Below are 16,702 nucleotides of genomic sequence, written 5' to 3' on the forward strand. Positions count from 1 at the left end.
TGCTCCAACCTCAGAGACAAAAGAAATACTTTGGCTGACAAAAGTCATCAACTACTGCATCTGTCTACAATTTTTTTATTTCCCTCATTAATACTTTGCAACTTCAAAGCTCTGGTTGCTAAAATAATATGCTCGTCTGTTACCACTGGCTTAGTAAAACCTGTCTTGAGACAGTTATTAAGCAGCAAAATGAAGGGAAGCCAGACGAGTCAGATTTTACTAGCTAAAGCATAAATTTTAAAGCCTAATTGGGACAATTTAAGCATTAATGTTGTTATAGAAAAAGAAATGAAGGGAAAGAGAAACTTTGGAGCAGTGTATGCAATACATATTTTGTTTCATTTATTGTTTTTAACGCAATTACTTCTCTGCAAACTTGCTGTAGAAACTTTTAAACATGCTTATTTTGATCTGATAATTCATCTGGTACAAATGCTATTTCAACATGCTTAATTCTTAAAATGAGAGACTAAAGATCTAACATTAAATTAGAAAGAAACATATTTGTACCAGAGCAAGTTTTCAGAAAAATAGCTTCTGAGAAAAGATTAACCTATTGCCCAGAAACTGAACTAAATTAAGATTTAAACAGCACTGCCTAGTATCCCTCTCTTGAATGTCAAATGCACTCAAACTCCAGTAGGACTTTAATTTTTATATTTCAAATGAGAAACACATTTAAAGGAGGAACATTTACAGCACACACTAAGCCCACCCTATAAATTTAACTCTGCCCTCTAGGGCTAGCAAAAGAAGTCAGTGTAACTGTGGCTGGGTTAGGCTGCCCTCTCACGCTGCCTTCGTACAGATGACTCCGTACAAATGGCTCCTTTCATGTGGCTCGCTGCAGCCCGCAAGTGCATTCTCTCATTTGCATTATGAGCCCCACGTGCCAGTCGGGGTGCTAATGACAGCTGCACTGACACACCCCAGCTTTATGGACAGCGGGCCGCCAGCTCCTGCTGCCACACACCGCAAGGCTCCTCTGCACCTGAGGCAGGCACGGACCCTTCTCTCCCGTGTGGAATGGAACAGGGGATACAATCTCTGCTTAGGGACCTGGAGGCAGCCAGCAGCCTCCTGGCTCAGAAGAGCTGCGTTCAGTTGTCAAGGACAAGAGGCCTCTCTAGAGGCCTGTGACAAGAACTTGTGCTAACATTTGTGCAGAGCTGGTGAAGGAACTAAGCACCGGGCCTGCATGCAGGCAGCAGCAGTCACCAACCTGACCCTAAACCACAATGCCTTCCTTAGCAAGGACACAGCCTGGTGGTTATTTTTTGTGCTGTGCTCCTTACAGTTCTCCACATCAACTTGAAGGACATGTTAGAGCTCCTGTTCAAAGCTGAGCCACAACCCAGCTACAGAGCAGGTCCAATGCACACTGAAATGTGTACTACTTCTGCACCTCCTGGGTTCCAAAGGTGTGCACAGAACTGCAATTAATGGCCTCAGATGCTGCCTGATGCAACCCTGATTAATGATTCTCAAACCATTTACTTGCCTTTTTAAAGCTGGGGCAATAAAGTGTCTGCACTCAAACTATCTAACCATAGACAGTAACTGCAGGTCTTATCAGTCCATTTCACACAGGGTAGGTGAAAGGCTAAAGGAATTTATAACAATATTTTTTGACAATTACCACATAAGGAAGGCAATTAGTCCCTCAACGACAGGAAGCTGCAGCAGGAGCTAAGCCTGAACTATCAGCAGAAACATTCTGGCCAGACAGGCAAGGCAGGAAGGTAAGGTCAGATCGTACACGCTGCTTCCAAAACCATCAGATGATGCACTCGGTGCTGAAAAGCACTGAAAATCTGACAGTACCAGTACTGCAGGCATTGCTTGGAAGAGGTGGCACCAGGGAAAAGGAGAGGGAAAAGCAGGACAAACTTTTTAGACTGTGAGGAACTCCCCTAAGTTACAAATCCATACAAAAAGTAGTTTACTGTTCATTGAGCAATGTGTTGAATCAGCAACAGCTAAAGTTTTCAGGCACAGGTGCCTCCTGGAAACAGTTCCCCAAAGCACCCATCAGGTCTGGCTTGTTTCTGATCCACATGCAGCCCCACAAAGCATACTGGCATGGAAGCACTGGGCCAGGGAGCTCACAGAGAACCTCGTGTTCCACTCTGTGACCTCACAGAGTTACTGTGTATCAGTCAGCTCAACTTCAGCTCCTGGAAAAATACAGGAACAAATAACGAACTTCTAAGAAATTACAGAAATAACAGAAGACAGCAGTATTTCTCAAGAACTAGCGCCTCTTAAAAACTCTAATTGCCTCCCATAGTACAAGAGATGCTAGAACAGAGAAGAAATACTAAAGGTTATATGCTGATTTTTTTAAGTTCCAATACTATCTCAGTTTCCAACAAGCTAGAGAAATAGCACCTCGAATACAATATTATGTGCTGGGGGTGAAACTGGAGAGAAAAAAATCCTGACAACAGCACTTATTGATGGCTTACAGTGACTGGGGAAAGATGTATCAAATACAGTTCTCAGGGTCTTGTTCTGGGTCCAGTATTATTTGATATTTTCATATCTCGAAATACAAAATCTAGATGATGAAATGGAGTTTTCATTTGCAGACAAAACAAAGTTGGAAGGATGATAAGGGCTCAAAATAATCTTGATAAAGCAAAGAAACGGTTTGGAAAAAAAAAGAATGCTATTTGCCAGGCAAAAGCACACAGACTTACACAGAAAAGTTTACTCAACCACACAAATACAGGAAGGAGAACAGCTGTCCAGGCAACCACTACAGAACAGAATCTGGGGTTTACAACATATTAGAAGGTAAGCATGAATCAATACCATGCAGCTGCAAAACCACCACACTTATAACCCACACCAAAAATTGCACAGGAATATATGAATAGGATGAAAATCCAAGAGACAGAAAAATCTTTGCTAATTTTACTCAGGATGAAGATGACCTCAAGCCACATAAGTTGGAGAGTTTTAGGTCCTGTATTTCAAGAGTGGTAGAAAGAGGCCAAAGAAGTTCAACCAAGTCCAATGAGTGACCTGAATAAAAAAGACTACAGAAGAAAGCCCAAAGTGTTTATAGTCCAGTGGAAGGAAGACTATGAAAGTAAAAGGCGTTTAACAATGAGCTTGGGATGAAGTAAGAAAGATTCAGATCAGACGTAAAGAAAAGTTTCCAAGAGTAAGAAAAAGAAGGCCTTTCAGAAGAGTGTTTAGAGAGGATTTTTTTAATTAAAACAAACAAAAAAAAAAGGATGTGTTGATAAAGATGTAAGGGCACTTAATTTTTATTCTGGGCCAGGGGAAACACCAGATCACCCCAAACAGGGTCTGTTCTAGTCCTCTGAGCCCACAATGTTACACAGGCGTGATTAAAGTCAAAATGAGATGACAAAACAATGAGATGGAAAAGGAATCAGAATTCTATTTAGATAGATTAGATCTCATGGCATTTCAAAATTCAAGTCCTTCTACATGCAAGCAACAAAAATGTAAGAATTGAGGCCTTTTCACTGATAGCAGCTGAACACTGCAAGCTTTGAAACACCATTTCGTGCTGTTGAAAGATGGGAAATACAAGTTAACATTTAACACTTGTAAACTGGTACAAGCCCACATCTAGAAATGCACATTGCTCAATAGAATAAACGCAATAGCAACAAGTGAACAATTAGCATTTATTTTGCTACAAGATACATGTGGAACTGTCAAAATGCAGTGAAAAGTGTAATGTATTTCTAAATTACAGACTATTTGATATATGAAAGGTTGCTGTGATTTTAATATTACACTATTTTAAGTACCAAAACCTTAACAATCTTGAATCAAAACAAAACAGAAAGCTAAAGAATGCCCTAAATACTTCCCTCACAGAGAAATTAGAGAAGTTTTATGTTTTTGCTTGCAGTAGTATCCAAATCTCTTAAAACCATCTGATTGCTCTTGCTCTTTCTCTGACCTCTAGCTGAAAGAGATTTTATTGTATTTTTTAATAAATTTTCTTAAAGTGAGGAGTCATCTTGCTACTAAGATCGCCCTATGGGACATAAACAATGAATATCAACTTACATCTAGAGGGATGTTTTTTAAATAATACTTTTTGTTTGGAATTACTACATTTCTTCAGAATATTGTCCTAGAAACTCAAAGAGTAGTTAGTTTCTTTTCCATTATTTTATTTGGCAATTTCCTGTAGCAAGGAAAAGTTGGTATTGTTTCACATGGGGCCAAAATTAACACAGCTGTTCAAAAACTTTCACCTTGTGGTCACAGCATGAAATTCATCTCAGGTGAAGTTTTAAAACCACCTGATAGATGTTGAGAGGCCTTAGAACGTGGAAATCCCAGTAAATTCCCTAATGATGCACACATGCACAAAAATGCTACAGCTGGTCCTCCTTGTCTATGCCGGAGAGAATTCTATGAATTTAAATATTTTAGACATAATAATCACACTTGTATAAGGGACTTACAGAGAATTTAAAAACCTTTTCTGGAGCTAGACAATACTCACAGGGTACATTGAAACTGTTGTTATCAGTGCGGGCTGGTCCTGAACTCACCAGGCCGGGCTGTTTCCACAGAAAGGACAAAAAAACAGATGAGCAATGGATGATGGATGAGGGGGACAGACACAAGTGTTCTTTTGTGTCCAGGTCAAGAGGATGTAGCCAAGTGAGATGAGAATGGTGACAGCAAACTGTGACTTGCTTATTAGACAGCTTGAACGTGTGACACTCACTGCTTTGCTTGTCCTACCTGTATTATTCAAACTGGCCAGGCCAGAAAGCCAGGCAAATCACCAACTCTCACTTTGGATGTACCCTGTGGAGTATAAGAGTGTAAAAAAAGCCATGTGTTTTTACTGTTAGTATCCCAGAGATGTACCATACTCCATTTTCTTTGGGTACTGGCAAGTATTCTGAATACTGGAGGCTTACAAATTTGCATGGTCAACTGTTAAAATATCCCCCTGGAGGGAATGACAGCACCTTAGACTGTTGTGACCTGGCTTAATGCTTGATGAACAAGAGTCAGAGTGCTGACATTGCTTTAACTCTGCAAAGATCTAAAACGTGGATATCGTTAAGAAAAATACCCAACAAAACACTCCAGTGGAATTGCATGAATGGCAGAATCTGAACTTGACTGCAGAAATTACATGGGCTAATTTGTTGCCAGCAGAGATGCAAAATGAGATTCGGTCAGGAATTCAGAGGGCTGGACCCCTCATTCCGTTTACGTAAGCAACAAAGAAGCTTTGAAATGTTTGAAACTGTTTTGTTCTTCCATGCAAACGGAAAGCACCCTATGGATGCCTATTAAGTAAAGTCTTTCCATATCTTGGCAAGTATGTGATTTCAAGAAAAATATTTGTAAATGGATAACCCAATCCAAGAAGAAGTCAAAGACCACCTTTGAAAGAAACTTTGATGTGGCTATAAAAATACTATATTTAGGAAGGATAGCATAACGTGGTTCTGTTGTTAAAAGTTTGTACCACCCCGTATTTCTTTGCTGTTTTTCATGTAAAAAGCAATGCTGGTAAGCAGAGAAGTGAAAGCCCACGAAATGTAGGATTAAGGCAGAATCCCTAAAAAGAACTGCTCCTGACTGTTGGATAAAGACAAAACAAGCCATTTAGCAATCTGTCATAGGATAGGGATATTGGAGCATTCACAAGTGTGAAAGCAAATGACAAAAATAGTTTCTATGCGAATCTTAGGTGAGATCACCAGGAAGCCTGGAGTCTTTTATTAACATGGAAACACTGCTATATCTTTCCCAAGGTACAGCTATCAAACACAGACTTCAAAGTCAGAACTATGCACACCTGGCAAAAGGAAAGGATGATGGTGAGACTAGGAAGTTGTGAAGATATTTGCAATTTACTTTCTTTTTTAATGCTGTCCAACAACCTTCAAATGAGACTAACAGGTCAGCCAGACTCTGAGGATGACACTATGCAGATCAATATACAATAACTGACTGTCACTGAGTGCATGTGATCAGAGACAACAATGACGGGATTCAGAACAACGCATCTGTCAGAATGGAGAAGGTATACCATTTCATCTCCTTTCAGCTTCTGAAGACTTCTTGGAATTGGAAGAGTCATACAGAAGCTCTGAGCTTTAAAAATGGAAATATAGTACTATTCAACTCTAGGATCTTTCTGCACAAGAATGTAAATATTGACATCCACCTACATAAGTGAATGAGATGGGGTTACCACATTTTGAAATACCAGTAGGAAGCATTTAATTCACCTTCTAATCTGTATTGTAAGGCTCCAAACCACTTATCCATAAAAAATACAGGTGGTCCAAACAAAAAGAAATTCCTAGTCTGAACAGTTATGAAAGTGTCATTTAAATACAAATGAAGCATAGAAGGGTTTTATCTGCCTGTTACAAATATAACATCCTTGCAGTAGTTTATAACATGAACTATGTGCAACACCATGAAAACCGAGGAAACCCCTATTTTTAAACTTCACACAACACTTATTCTTCATTCAGTTATTGTGCAGACATCACTGAAGCAAGTGGGTCAACTTCACCACTGTATTGCTTTGGCCAGCTCCACGGAGCAGATACATGTCCTAGCATAAATTCAAAGAACTTGAAGCTAAAAGTAAAAACGGATATTTCCGGTAGCAATCATCACATTTCAGCACAAGAATGAGTGCATGAAAAAGTAAGATATATGTATTTTATTGTCTATTTTTGTGTGTATACATATATACAAATATGTATCTATTTCCTCTCCTGTGCAGCAAGAATTTCAGGTGGATATCTATCTCAGGGGGCTTTTAATCCTGTCCAGGGGATATACAGATTTGCCTGATACAGCAGAAAATTATAAAATCTGCCATGTGATTTGTCTGAGCTAGGGACTCCAAGAATGATACTGTTAGTCAAGGGCTGAAATAACCAAAGGGGAAACAATTTCAATTCACTGATTACAAACACAGCAAAATTCAAAAGACACATGATCTAAGGTGACTTGACTGACTTGGGTTTTTTCTCCACTTCAGCTTCTGATCCTGCTGCAATTTGAGTAAATTCCACAAAATCTTTGTTCATCTAACCCTAGAGTTGCAGCGTAAACCACAACTTATGCTATGGAAAAAGTAATTGTTAAGTGTCTAGAATAACACTTGCTGTATTAGTAAATGGAAATTCTATCTGCCAATGAACCAGCATGAAATGGGAGCCCAGTCTGCTGTCCAGAGACAGAGGTGATCTGCTATAGACTGACTCACAATGCTTGTTCAGCATATGCACTGGAGAAACTCACAAAACTTCAACATCCACGATGGCCAGAGTAGCATCTTTTATTAAACTCACAGTACAAAAACATGTTAGTAAAACCAGAAATCCCTCAAGAGAAAAACCAGGCTTACTCAAGACACTGAAAGCAAGGGCCAGAGGGGGAAAGAATGGTGGGACTCTACCCAAGCCCTGCCAAGATGCCAGAATAAAGGCCTGTTTCCTGCTAAAACAATCTATGTTTGCCAGATTCGATTGTTAGAACTCCACTATGGAAATGAATAGGACTCGTTCACGCCCCAAAGATCCTTCATTTCTGTCTACAGTGGGGGATCTCTCTGTGCAGCTACAACAGTGGTCAAAATCCACTAGAGACAAGGCACTAAGCAAGGCAGATTACAAGAAGTCTCTCTACAACTGGAAGATTAATAAATCTGTGTGGATCTCTCAAATCCAGTGAAAACCCAAGAAATGTATATTCTCACTGTATACTAACTTGCCTTTCGTTCTGAAAATGTTACAAAAGTTAATGATTTCATTCTTGCATGAAGAACTATTCCACTGCTTTATTTGAAAGATAAGCCAGTTTCCCCAGAGGATTAAATATATTATTTACTTATTGCTTACCTATTTATTTATTTAGCTATTTAGTGATTAGAATAAAAACAAGTGACCGATTAGAAAAAAAACTTCCATTCCAACATGAAAACAACAGAGGCTTAATCCAATGGCTGGAATATGTTGCTAAATCTAGTTGATTTCATAAGTATCTGGGTAACTAAATAACTTCCAGTATCTGTGCCCAATAATAAGAGTAAAAAATGTTAAAATTCAGGAAAATAAGAAATTGGAAAAAAAAGGCACCAATTTCTACATATGAATCCAGAAAGAGGCTACTACCTTAATTGGAAAGAATTTCTCAAATCACTTAGATCTTTCCTAAAAGTCCTGTATATTACAATATATTGAACCAGCCCATACTGGACACCAGGAAACATCAGGGTCTTTGCTGCCGAACAGGTATTTACATTACCAGCCTTTTTTCCTCAGTCAAAAGCACTTTGCTACTTCCAACCTTCATGCTCCCTAGAAGAAAGAGATGCAACACAGAGGACTGTCACAATCATAAATCCAGGGCAAGCACTTAAAAATCTGCCTGTTCATCCATCAATTTCAGCACACAAGTGTCTGGACAGACATTCTGAAGTTGACCTGCTGCAGTAACCTGTGTATGTGCGCATCTTGTTACATGCACCTGGGGACTCATTTCATTAATGGTTAACAAAGTGACCCCTACGTGACAGCAACAAATTCAAGATGGGAACATGGATGCTTTTAAAGTGTTTGCATTTCATTCAAAGAACATTTGAATGATACTGAAAACTGTGCTCTCTCTCCCACTGTAGTTTTAACTACAATATTTGAAATCCATAAGGATTAGTCTGGTAATTCCAGTTACTTCCTTTCTCTGGAGGTCATATGGTAACTATAGCTAAAAATTTTGAAGATTTTATTTACAATCTGGGAAAAAGCATTTTAATGGTCTTCTCCAAAACAACCCTTCAATTTTTACCTAACTGCCTTTTTCACAGACATCTTTGTTAAAAAATATGAAACATGACCCATCATTAACATGAGTAGCACAGTAACAATAGCTTGATCAGGTGGCCTGAATACAGAAGGAACAATACTTGCTCAAAAAAAGTAAATCAGATTTCACCAGACCCAAACAATCTAAACATCTCCCAGAAAAGTGGCCAGAATCACTGAGGTTTACAGAGGCCCAGGAAAGTATCAGAAGACCAAAAAAGGAAAAATGGCATTCCCATCTTCAAAAATACAGGAAAAGAGGAGCAGTCTGGGAGGTAGTCTGCTTAGCATCAATACTCAGTGAACAAAACCCATCTTTTGCAACTCCCTAGAAGATAAGTAGAGGAAAACAACAGAAAATGTGGATTTGTTAAGAGCATGCCAGATTAGTCTAACTGGTCTTGAGACTCATTAGGCTGCCAGAGCAGGGGAAAATGCAGTAAATGCCTCTTGATTTTAGCACCACCTTTGGTCACGAACTGTAAAGCAAAACAGAGAAACGGCATTCAGGGATCTATACTGTGGTATTTTTAAAAGATAATGACTCAGGTCAGAAAGAAACAGATACATTCCTAAATGAGCTACTAAGATTCCTTGGATTTGAAGATCCTGTACTTGCAGTGGCCATGACTAAACATTCACCAGAGATATTTTCTGTGCAACACTCACCAAAAGGCAGAAAAAAATTCCTTGGAACAGTGGGACTCAAACCAACTTTCTCTTTGTATGACCTGAATAGCTAGAGTCAGTGTCCTGAGTTTCATTACAGCAAATCCACCTTGGAGTGCCAGAAAGAAAAAAAAAAAAAAAAAAAGAGTAAATTCTAGTACCAAAGAAGAAAGGATTTTGTGTTAAAAAACACCAACCCTTATGGCTGGAAGATGCAGTTCTGTACCACATAAAGCCAAAAGAGAATCCACTTCCTGATGCATCACTCCTGTGAAAGTTGACAAGAGATGAAGGTTGTAGGACATAAAAATGTACAATAATACAGCCACTATCATAGATGTGTGAAGGCCAGGCAAGGCTTTCCTACCAAAGAGGACAACTAGGGTGGAGAAAAGGCAGCAAAATAAGAAGTTCTTGTTTTTTTTTAAATATATTCTCAGGAAGAAAAGCAATACAGGTATTAGAGTATCCTTACAGTAATTGTAATAGTGATAGCTACTTTGATACTTGAAAAGAAAAATTATGCCAAAGACTCCTGACTTCTTGGAGGCAAATAACATGGAAATGTATTCTTCCAGCTGAGTGTCTGGAAGGCCATCTAGTGATGCATGAGACCATTAAAACCAAGACCTTGCCATTCTTCTACTTCCCCTTTGCAGCCAGGATTAAACCTAATTCATGTTTTATCAGGACATATACCAACAACTGATTGACTCACCTTTGACTAAATTTTCCTATTGACAAGTTATGGCATAGTTGGATTTCTCATGATTTTATCAGTAATTCCCTGGAGTACCTGTAGTAGCCATTTTTAAGAGTGTCTCATCAAAGAAACACACCTGATGAAATGACTTTCTATAACCCTGGCTTAGAGAGCACTGAAGAACATAAATTAGGGAATTTGAAAATAAGCTCTTAAAAGTCAAGATACCCCAAATGTAATGGATCTCTCCAACAAAACATTACTTTCTTCTTAATCACATATGCCGACAAATTTTAGTTGTGTGCTAGAAATATGTACAAAGAAATTTTCCACAGCATGGTAAATCCAGCACAGTGATGAGCTGTGCACTACAGTGAAACAAAGATGAAATCACATAAATTATGTTTTCTAGTGACTATGACTGCACTATTGAACACTTAAAACATCAAAACTATAAGGCTGTCAGTAGACACACTGTTTAAGCTTGAAGGCAAACACTTTTCCACATTGAAATTTGAATATTCCTTATCAGGAGGCAGCAAATACATGATCTGTTCCAAACTGTCTGCCGTAGTAGTTGAACCACTCCCAAGTCCAGCCTGGCGACAGGAACAGCATAAATAAGGAAGCCATTTTCCCCCTCAAGTCTTTTGAAGATATAATGTAAGTACCATGTCAATTCCAGTGCAATTCTTTCCAGATAGACATGAGAGCACTTAAAGAGAGAAAAGTGACAAAATCCCACAACATACTGGACTCGCAAATTTAAAACCAGAGCAACAACTTAAATTACTGCTGTTACTTGAGGGAGGGTGATCTGAAGCTACACAAAATTGGTCAGAGCACGGTGCTAACAACACCAAGATTGTGGGTTCAATCCCCATATGGGATTTTACTTAAGGGTTGAACTCGACGATCCTTGTGGGTCCCTTCCAACTTAGAATATCCTGTGAATCTGTGAACCAACACGAACTTTGTGGTCTTTGTTTGTTTGTTTTAAATGAAAATATTTAAAGAATAACAGGAAGGAATCACATTCTCAAACCTATCACACCTTTAAGATATAATGGCAACAGCAGATACATTATAAAGTACCTGGGTAAGTAATCTTGACCTGACAGGTAACTCAGAGGTGGCAAAGAAATGCACATCAAAGGAAATATTAAAATACAACATGAGCCATGTTCACTCAGACGAGATTTCTTTATTATGCAAGATAAACCAGATTTCTTTGTTGGAGGAGTGAAAGCAGGGGAGGGCATCTGCTGTGATACTAAACAGAGCCAAAAGAGTCACCATGTGCATTAGAAGAGATAAGCATATTAAAATCCTTTCAATATTTTTCAAGGAACTTCTGAGTTAATTAGTGGTTTGAGATATCTTTGCAAGACCTGGTTTGGCAACATATTACAGGGACAGTGCAAGTATTCAAATTGTAAGTGCTAGAAACGTAGGAAGATTTTGGCATATATAAATGAAATTAAATCAAAGCACTTCAAGGCATGAAAACACCCAACAAGCTTATCGAGTATGCCATACTGAGATTCTTTAGCTCTTCTATATTGTTACAATTCAAGCAGTCCTATAGATAAATGAATTCTGAAACAAAAAATATAAGCAGAAACCTTACTTCTGCCTCACACTAGCAATTAGTAAGAAGAACACAGTTACTAGGTAAAATAACCGTTATCAAAATTTCATATGGCAAAACAGGTTCTTCCTCTTTTGCTTTTACTCTACATCATCAACAGAAAGGGCATAATCAAGGTCATCAAAACAGTATTAGCTGTTTTAGAATGTAATGAAATATGCCTTGACTTCTTAATTTTAAGAATCTTGGTTCAGAAATAGTTCTGCAATGTGTAGTTTACCTAGATTCACCACCATATACACCAACTCTTCGTGCATTAGTGTGTGTTACAGCTTGATATGCTCAAAATATCAACTCCATGGCTGAGGGTAACACAACTCACTTGCTGCAAAATCACAAAAAATACAGATTACACCAGGAATGCGAAAAGAATCTTTGATCTTCTACTTACCCTATTTCTCCTCACAAGTAACATGAGACCTATCGACCCTGGCAACCATTCTGAATGTGTCCCATTATTGAAACATACCATACCATTTAGGATTTGGATGACATGCAAAACGCCAGAGTTCAATGAAAAAGCCAATTGTCCAACTAGGGGAAACATTCTCCAAAATGATGCAATGTTAGTATTACTGTCATCAAATTCTTCCACTCACTTTAAAAACAAGGCTCCAAGCTACAGAAGAATTTCGATTTCTAAGGCAAACCATTCATAGATGTAAAACTATGAAGGAGGCTGCCTACCAACACAAGGTCACCGAATATATACCTACCTGACTTGGCTGATTGTTTAGGGTTATATTCCAAAATACAATCAAAGCAATCAGTTGTTCCTTTACTTCAATTTTCTAATACAATAGAGGGGAATGAGAGGGAGGAAGGCTCCTTATGGTTACTATGAAAATCCCAAATGTATCAAAGAAATTAAACACTACACCCCACTGAGGTCGTGTAAGTACCAAGGGGAGGGGCTGACATACATCCATTCAGGCACTTATGAGGTTTGGTTTTTTCCGTCCCACTGGAGAAGACAGGAGTTTGTAGCCAGAAGGCGCATTTAAAATCGAAAGGGAAGAAGCAATGACCAACGCTGAAACCTCGCACAACGCCCAGCGGTACCTGAGCGCTTGAATGACCGCCAGGACGCCGGCACTTGCCAGCTCAGGCCTCCCTCTCTCCCGCTCCCCGCGGAGTCAAAGCCCCTGCAGCCGAGCGGAGCCAGCGAGAACCAGCCGGGAAGGGGGAAGTGGGAAGCGGGGAAACGGGAGCGGAGCGCGGCTCCCTGAGGAGCCGGCCCGGCCCCGCCCCTCTCCCCCGCCCCGCGCATGCGCAGAGCCGGCTGGCGGCACGAAGTGGGGGTGGGGCCGGGCCAGAGCGCGGGGCTCAGCCAGAGCGGCCGCACCGGGAAGCGGCGGGGGAGATGCTCCAGGCCGGTTACCTGGCCGAGGGTCCCACGGTGTAGGGCCCGGATCAAGCCACTCGGTGTCGCCATGGCAAAAACGGGAAGGAAGAGGCGGGGGGGAGGGAAACAGGAGGGGAGCCCGGTAGGGTCCGCGCATGTCCCGCAGGCGCGGTGCCGGAGCGGCCGCTGGTGGGGCGCGGCTACCGGGAAGGGGCGGGGCTGGCGTTGGCATTGGGATCGGACGTGTCCGGGCGGAGGATATCGCTTCCTGTTTTCCACGGCCGTGCCTCTCCTCCAGGACACCTTTGAAAGGGCGCCTTTCAGTAGTACGTCCCATGCGAGGCCTTCTCCATCCCTGCGTCCTTCCGCCCGCTTGGCCTTGCCCACAGCAAATCTTCCATGGAGAATTTCTCAGCGTGGCCGCTGCTGGAAAATGCGCACCTCTGCCCGTCCTGTCAAACTAACTAAAGTCACAGAACCCCCCCCAAAAGCTGCTTTCTGCCCTGCCCGAAAGCCGAGGCAGAAGCAGCTCTCCAGCCCCTCACACTCGGCGCGTCCCCAAATCCGGTGCCGTGTCTCTTCAATTGAACCAGGTAACAGAACCAAAGCAAGAAACACTGAAGTTACTAATGAGGTTTGACCAGCTCCTGAAGGAGTTGTACATCAACCCCTACTGTCAGCTCCTCTGCAAAAGGTGCCTGGTTTGTCCCCAGCTCATTTCTCCTCAGTTCAGTCCCCAGGCTGGAGAGCCACAAAACGCTTGTTGCCAGTATTCAGGTGATGTGAAGCCACGCACATCTGCAGGCCTGCAAACATCTGGGACAGTGACTGTGGGAATCTGCTGTTGCAGGCTCCAGGAAAACAAACCACCATCAGGAAAGAAGGTGCATTTGTAGGTTTGTTACCAGTGGCACTGTGCATTGGACCGGTGATTATTTCCAGTAGCCCGCTCCAACCCTGAGGATATTATTATGGGATGTTCCCAACTCTAAAATCTGGATTTCGTGGTTAAACCCACTGTAAATTTACATAACTTTATTTATTTTCGCTTTGATTCATTGGTTAGTGGCAATTTTTATATTTTAAAACCACGCATGAAGAGCACTTAGTACAAAAGAGCATAATCTTCATTTAGTTTCCCAGGCACTGCTCTGATACAAATTGCAAAAAAATGACTTTGATTTTTTAAGAACTTTAACTTGAACCCAGAAATGGCATATACAATTTTTTGTCATCATTTGCATCGTCACTATAAATATTTTTCATAATTTGAGCTGAAAATTTCTATGTGTGATGTTCATCTTTGGTGGTTTTATTCATGTGCTTCAGCAAAAATATGTCAGCCATTTTTTGAGAACACAACCAGGCAAAAATGACGTGAAGCTCGATGTAGGAAACATCAGGGAAGAAGCTGAGAAATTGAATATGTTTTGAGATTTTCTAGTTCTAAGACCGAAAAATGATTGGACAAAACCTGTGGATGCTCCTAATGTGAGACTGAAGATTTAATCTGAGTGGAGCATCAGGCAAGACCCCTGATGGTGGGAGGGAGGGCAGTTGCCCTACCCCCTGTCTCCCAGCTAGAACTGTTCTCTTTGGAGACTAAATGGAGCAGGAAGAGCTGTCTTAAACTAATGCCATGAAGAGTGGGATGCTGGAGACAAATGGAATATAAACTTACCTTCAAAAAGTTGTGAAGAAAATTGATGTAATGTTATAAGAAAATGTTAAGACGATTTTTCAGTTGCAGATAATTTAAACCAAAAAATTTTTCCAGGGAGAAAGCTTTCAGCATATAACAAATATCAATATTATAATGTGGTCATAAATCAGTAAGTTAAACATTGGTTTGAGTCAAAATGATGAAGATAAAGCTATGTAGAATTCAGCAATAAAAAACTAAAGAATGCAGATGAAGTTAATACTACTGAAAAAGCATTAGTGCACATTTTCAAGGTTATTAGAATTTGAGTTAATAAATGGAACAGGAAAAGGTTATACTTTTTAGGCTTTTGTAATACCATTGACTTAGTATCACAGAGAATTCTGATAAACATACGTGAAATGGTTAAGGGCTGATCAGATGACAGGTCTTCAAAAGTACCTGTTATAGTAGAGTTTTATGGTGACTTGTACTTTCTCCTGCTCAATACTGCTGCTGGTAATGTGGAAATAGATTCTGAATAATTTGTGTTGAAATGTGCTGTTGAAATAAATATTGACAGACTTGTAAATACCACTAAAAACATCATGATTACACAGATAGTAGCAATCTATTAAAACAAAGTGTGTTTTTAAATCAAATTGAAATGGAAGTAAAAAGTTGAATTAAAGTTGGATTTTTTTTTACTTTAACCAGAACTGAGCCTGTGTTATTACTTATAAGTCTTTATTTAACCCAAATTAGGGCTGAGTGAAAAAAAAAAATCAGTATTTACAACAGCTCTTTAAAGCAAGAAGAGCCCACTGCTATGGCAGACATCTAGCAGGGGCAGAAGAATGAGCATGTGATGTTCTTGGTGCAGGCAGAGAGAGAGAGTGGTGTGAATGTGTAAGGCAGGTGAGATGAGGAAGAGGTTGGCTTGAGAATCCCAGAGAAGACGACATAGCTTGCATCCTGAGAGCCAAGTTAGGAGAGGAGAATGATTCACTGCTAATATTTATTGTTCCCTGAAATCTCCTGCTGCTGCCCAAACACCTCTGGCCTCTTTCATGTATTATTCCTAGACACTTCCCCCCTACCCTTATTATTCCAATGCACGTTATGAATCCATTCACGACTATTGAGATGTGAGGAATTTGCTACAGAGCCAAGTTAGGAAAATCTGGTAAACCAGAACTCAGTAAAAATATCACCAGTGCAATTTGCTGTTTTTAATACCACCAAACTGACTGTGGACAGAGAAATAAGAGTTTTAAACCAAATCTTTCAGATCAGTGTGTGTCCCGTGGGATACGGTGATTTTGCAAGAGATCTAGAGATCATGTTGGACAAGTAAATCTATTTGCTAATGCTGTCCTGTAACTCATAAGAGTCAAGTTTTTAGTACTGGGGTACCAGTCAGAAATTGCTAAGTCCACTTCGGGTTTCCATCCTTAAAAAGAGATATCAGGGAAAATCAGGGAAAGAACTACACATGACAGCTGTAAAATTATTTAAGAAAAGACTAGGCATATGCACAGTTAAGTAATTAGTGAAGATGCAGGAAGTCCTAGAAGCAGAACAGAAAGTCTGGGGTTCTTTTTTTTCCAGGTAGGAAGACCTCTGTAGCTGGGCTACAGCCCACAAAACTTTTATTTTCATTAATCCTTTAAGAGACAGTGCTTTACATAGGAGCATGTATCATTCTATGATGTGAATAGGGTTCTAGGGATCAGTTAGGGATGTGTAGAGAGTTTTTATGCACAGCCGTCTTGTCTAACATAGAAATTGGAAGTTTGGGTTTTGGCAGCAGAGTGTAAAACGGAAGAATTGTTCA

At 40.1% G+C, this 16,702-nt stretch overlaps 1 protein-coding gene and 1 long non-coding RNA gene across 6 annotated transcripts in view; one reads left to right on the forward strand and one right to left on the reverse strand.

The window, feature by feature from the left end:
- The window catches only part of WARS2 (tryptophanyl tRNA synthetase 2, mitochondrial), a 38,837-nt gene extending 25,433 nt beyond the window's left edge, over positions 1–13,404 (reverse strand). Inside the window, exon 1 of one of the 5 annotated variants that reach the window (XM_014884208.2) lies at positions 13,260–13,404. In XM_014884208.2, coding sequence (XP_014739694.2) covers positions 13,260–13,313 — 54 coding nt within the window. In that variant the 5' untranslated portion in view covers positions 13,314–13,404. The other 4 variants (XM_014884214.2, XM_014884209.2, XM_088159068.1 and 1 more) reach the window with 4 other exon arrangements.
- A 104-nt stretch (positions 13,405–13,508) lies between these two features.
- Positions 13,509–15,581, forward strand: LOC148224697 (uncharacterized). Its single transcript, XR_015801243.1, has 2 exons — positions 13,509–14,107; positions 14,553–15,581. It is a non-coding gene; the product is annotated as an uncharacterized LOC148224697 (long non-coding RNA).
- Positions 15,582–16,702: the final 1,121 nt, after the last annotated feature.

The sequence above is a fragment of the Sturnus vulgaris genome, chromosome 2, assembly GCF_052056855.1.
Source record: "Sturnus vulgaris isolate bStuVul1 chromosome 2, bStuVul1.hap1, whole genome shotgun sequence".
Lineage (NCBI taxonomy): Eukaryota > Metazoa > Chordata > Aves > Passeriformes > Sturnidae > Sturnus > Sturnus vulgaris.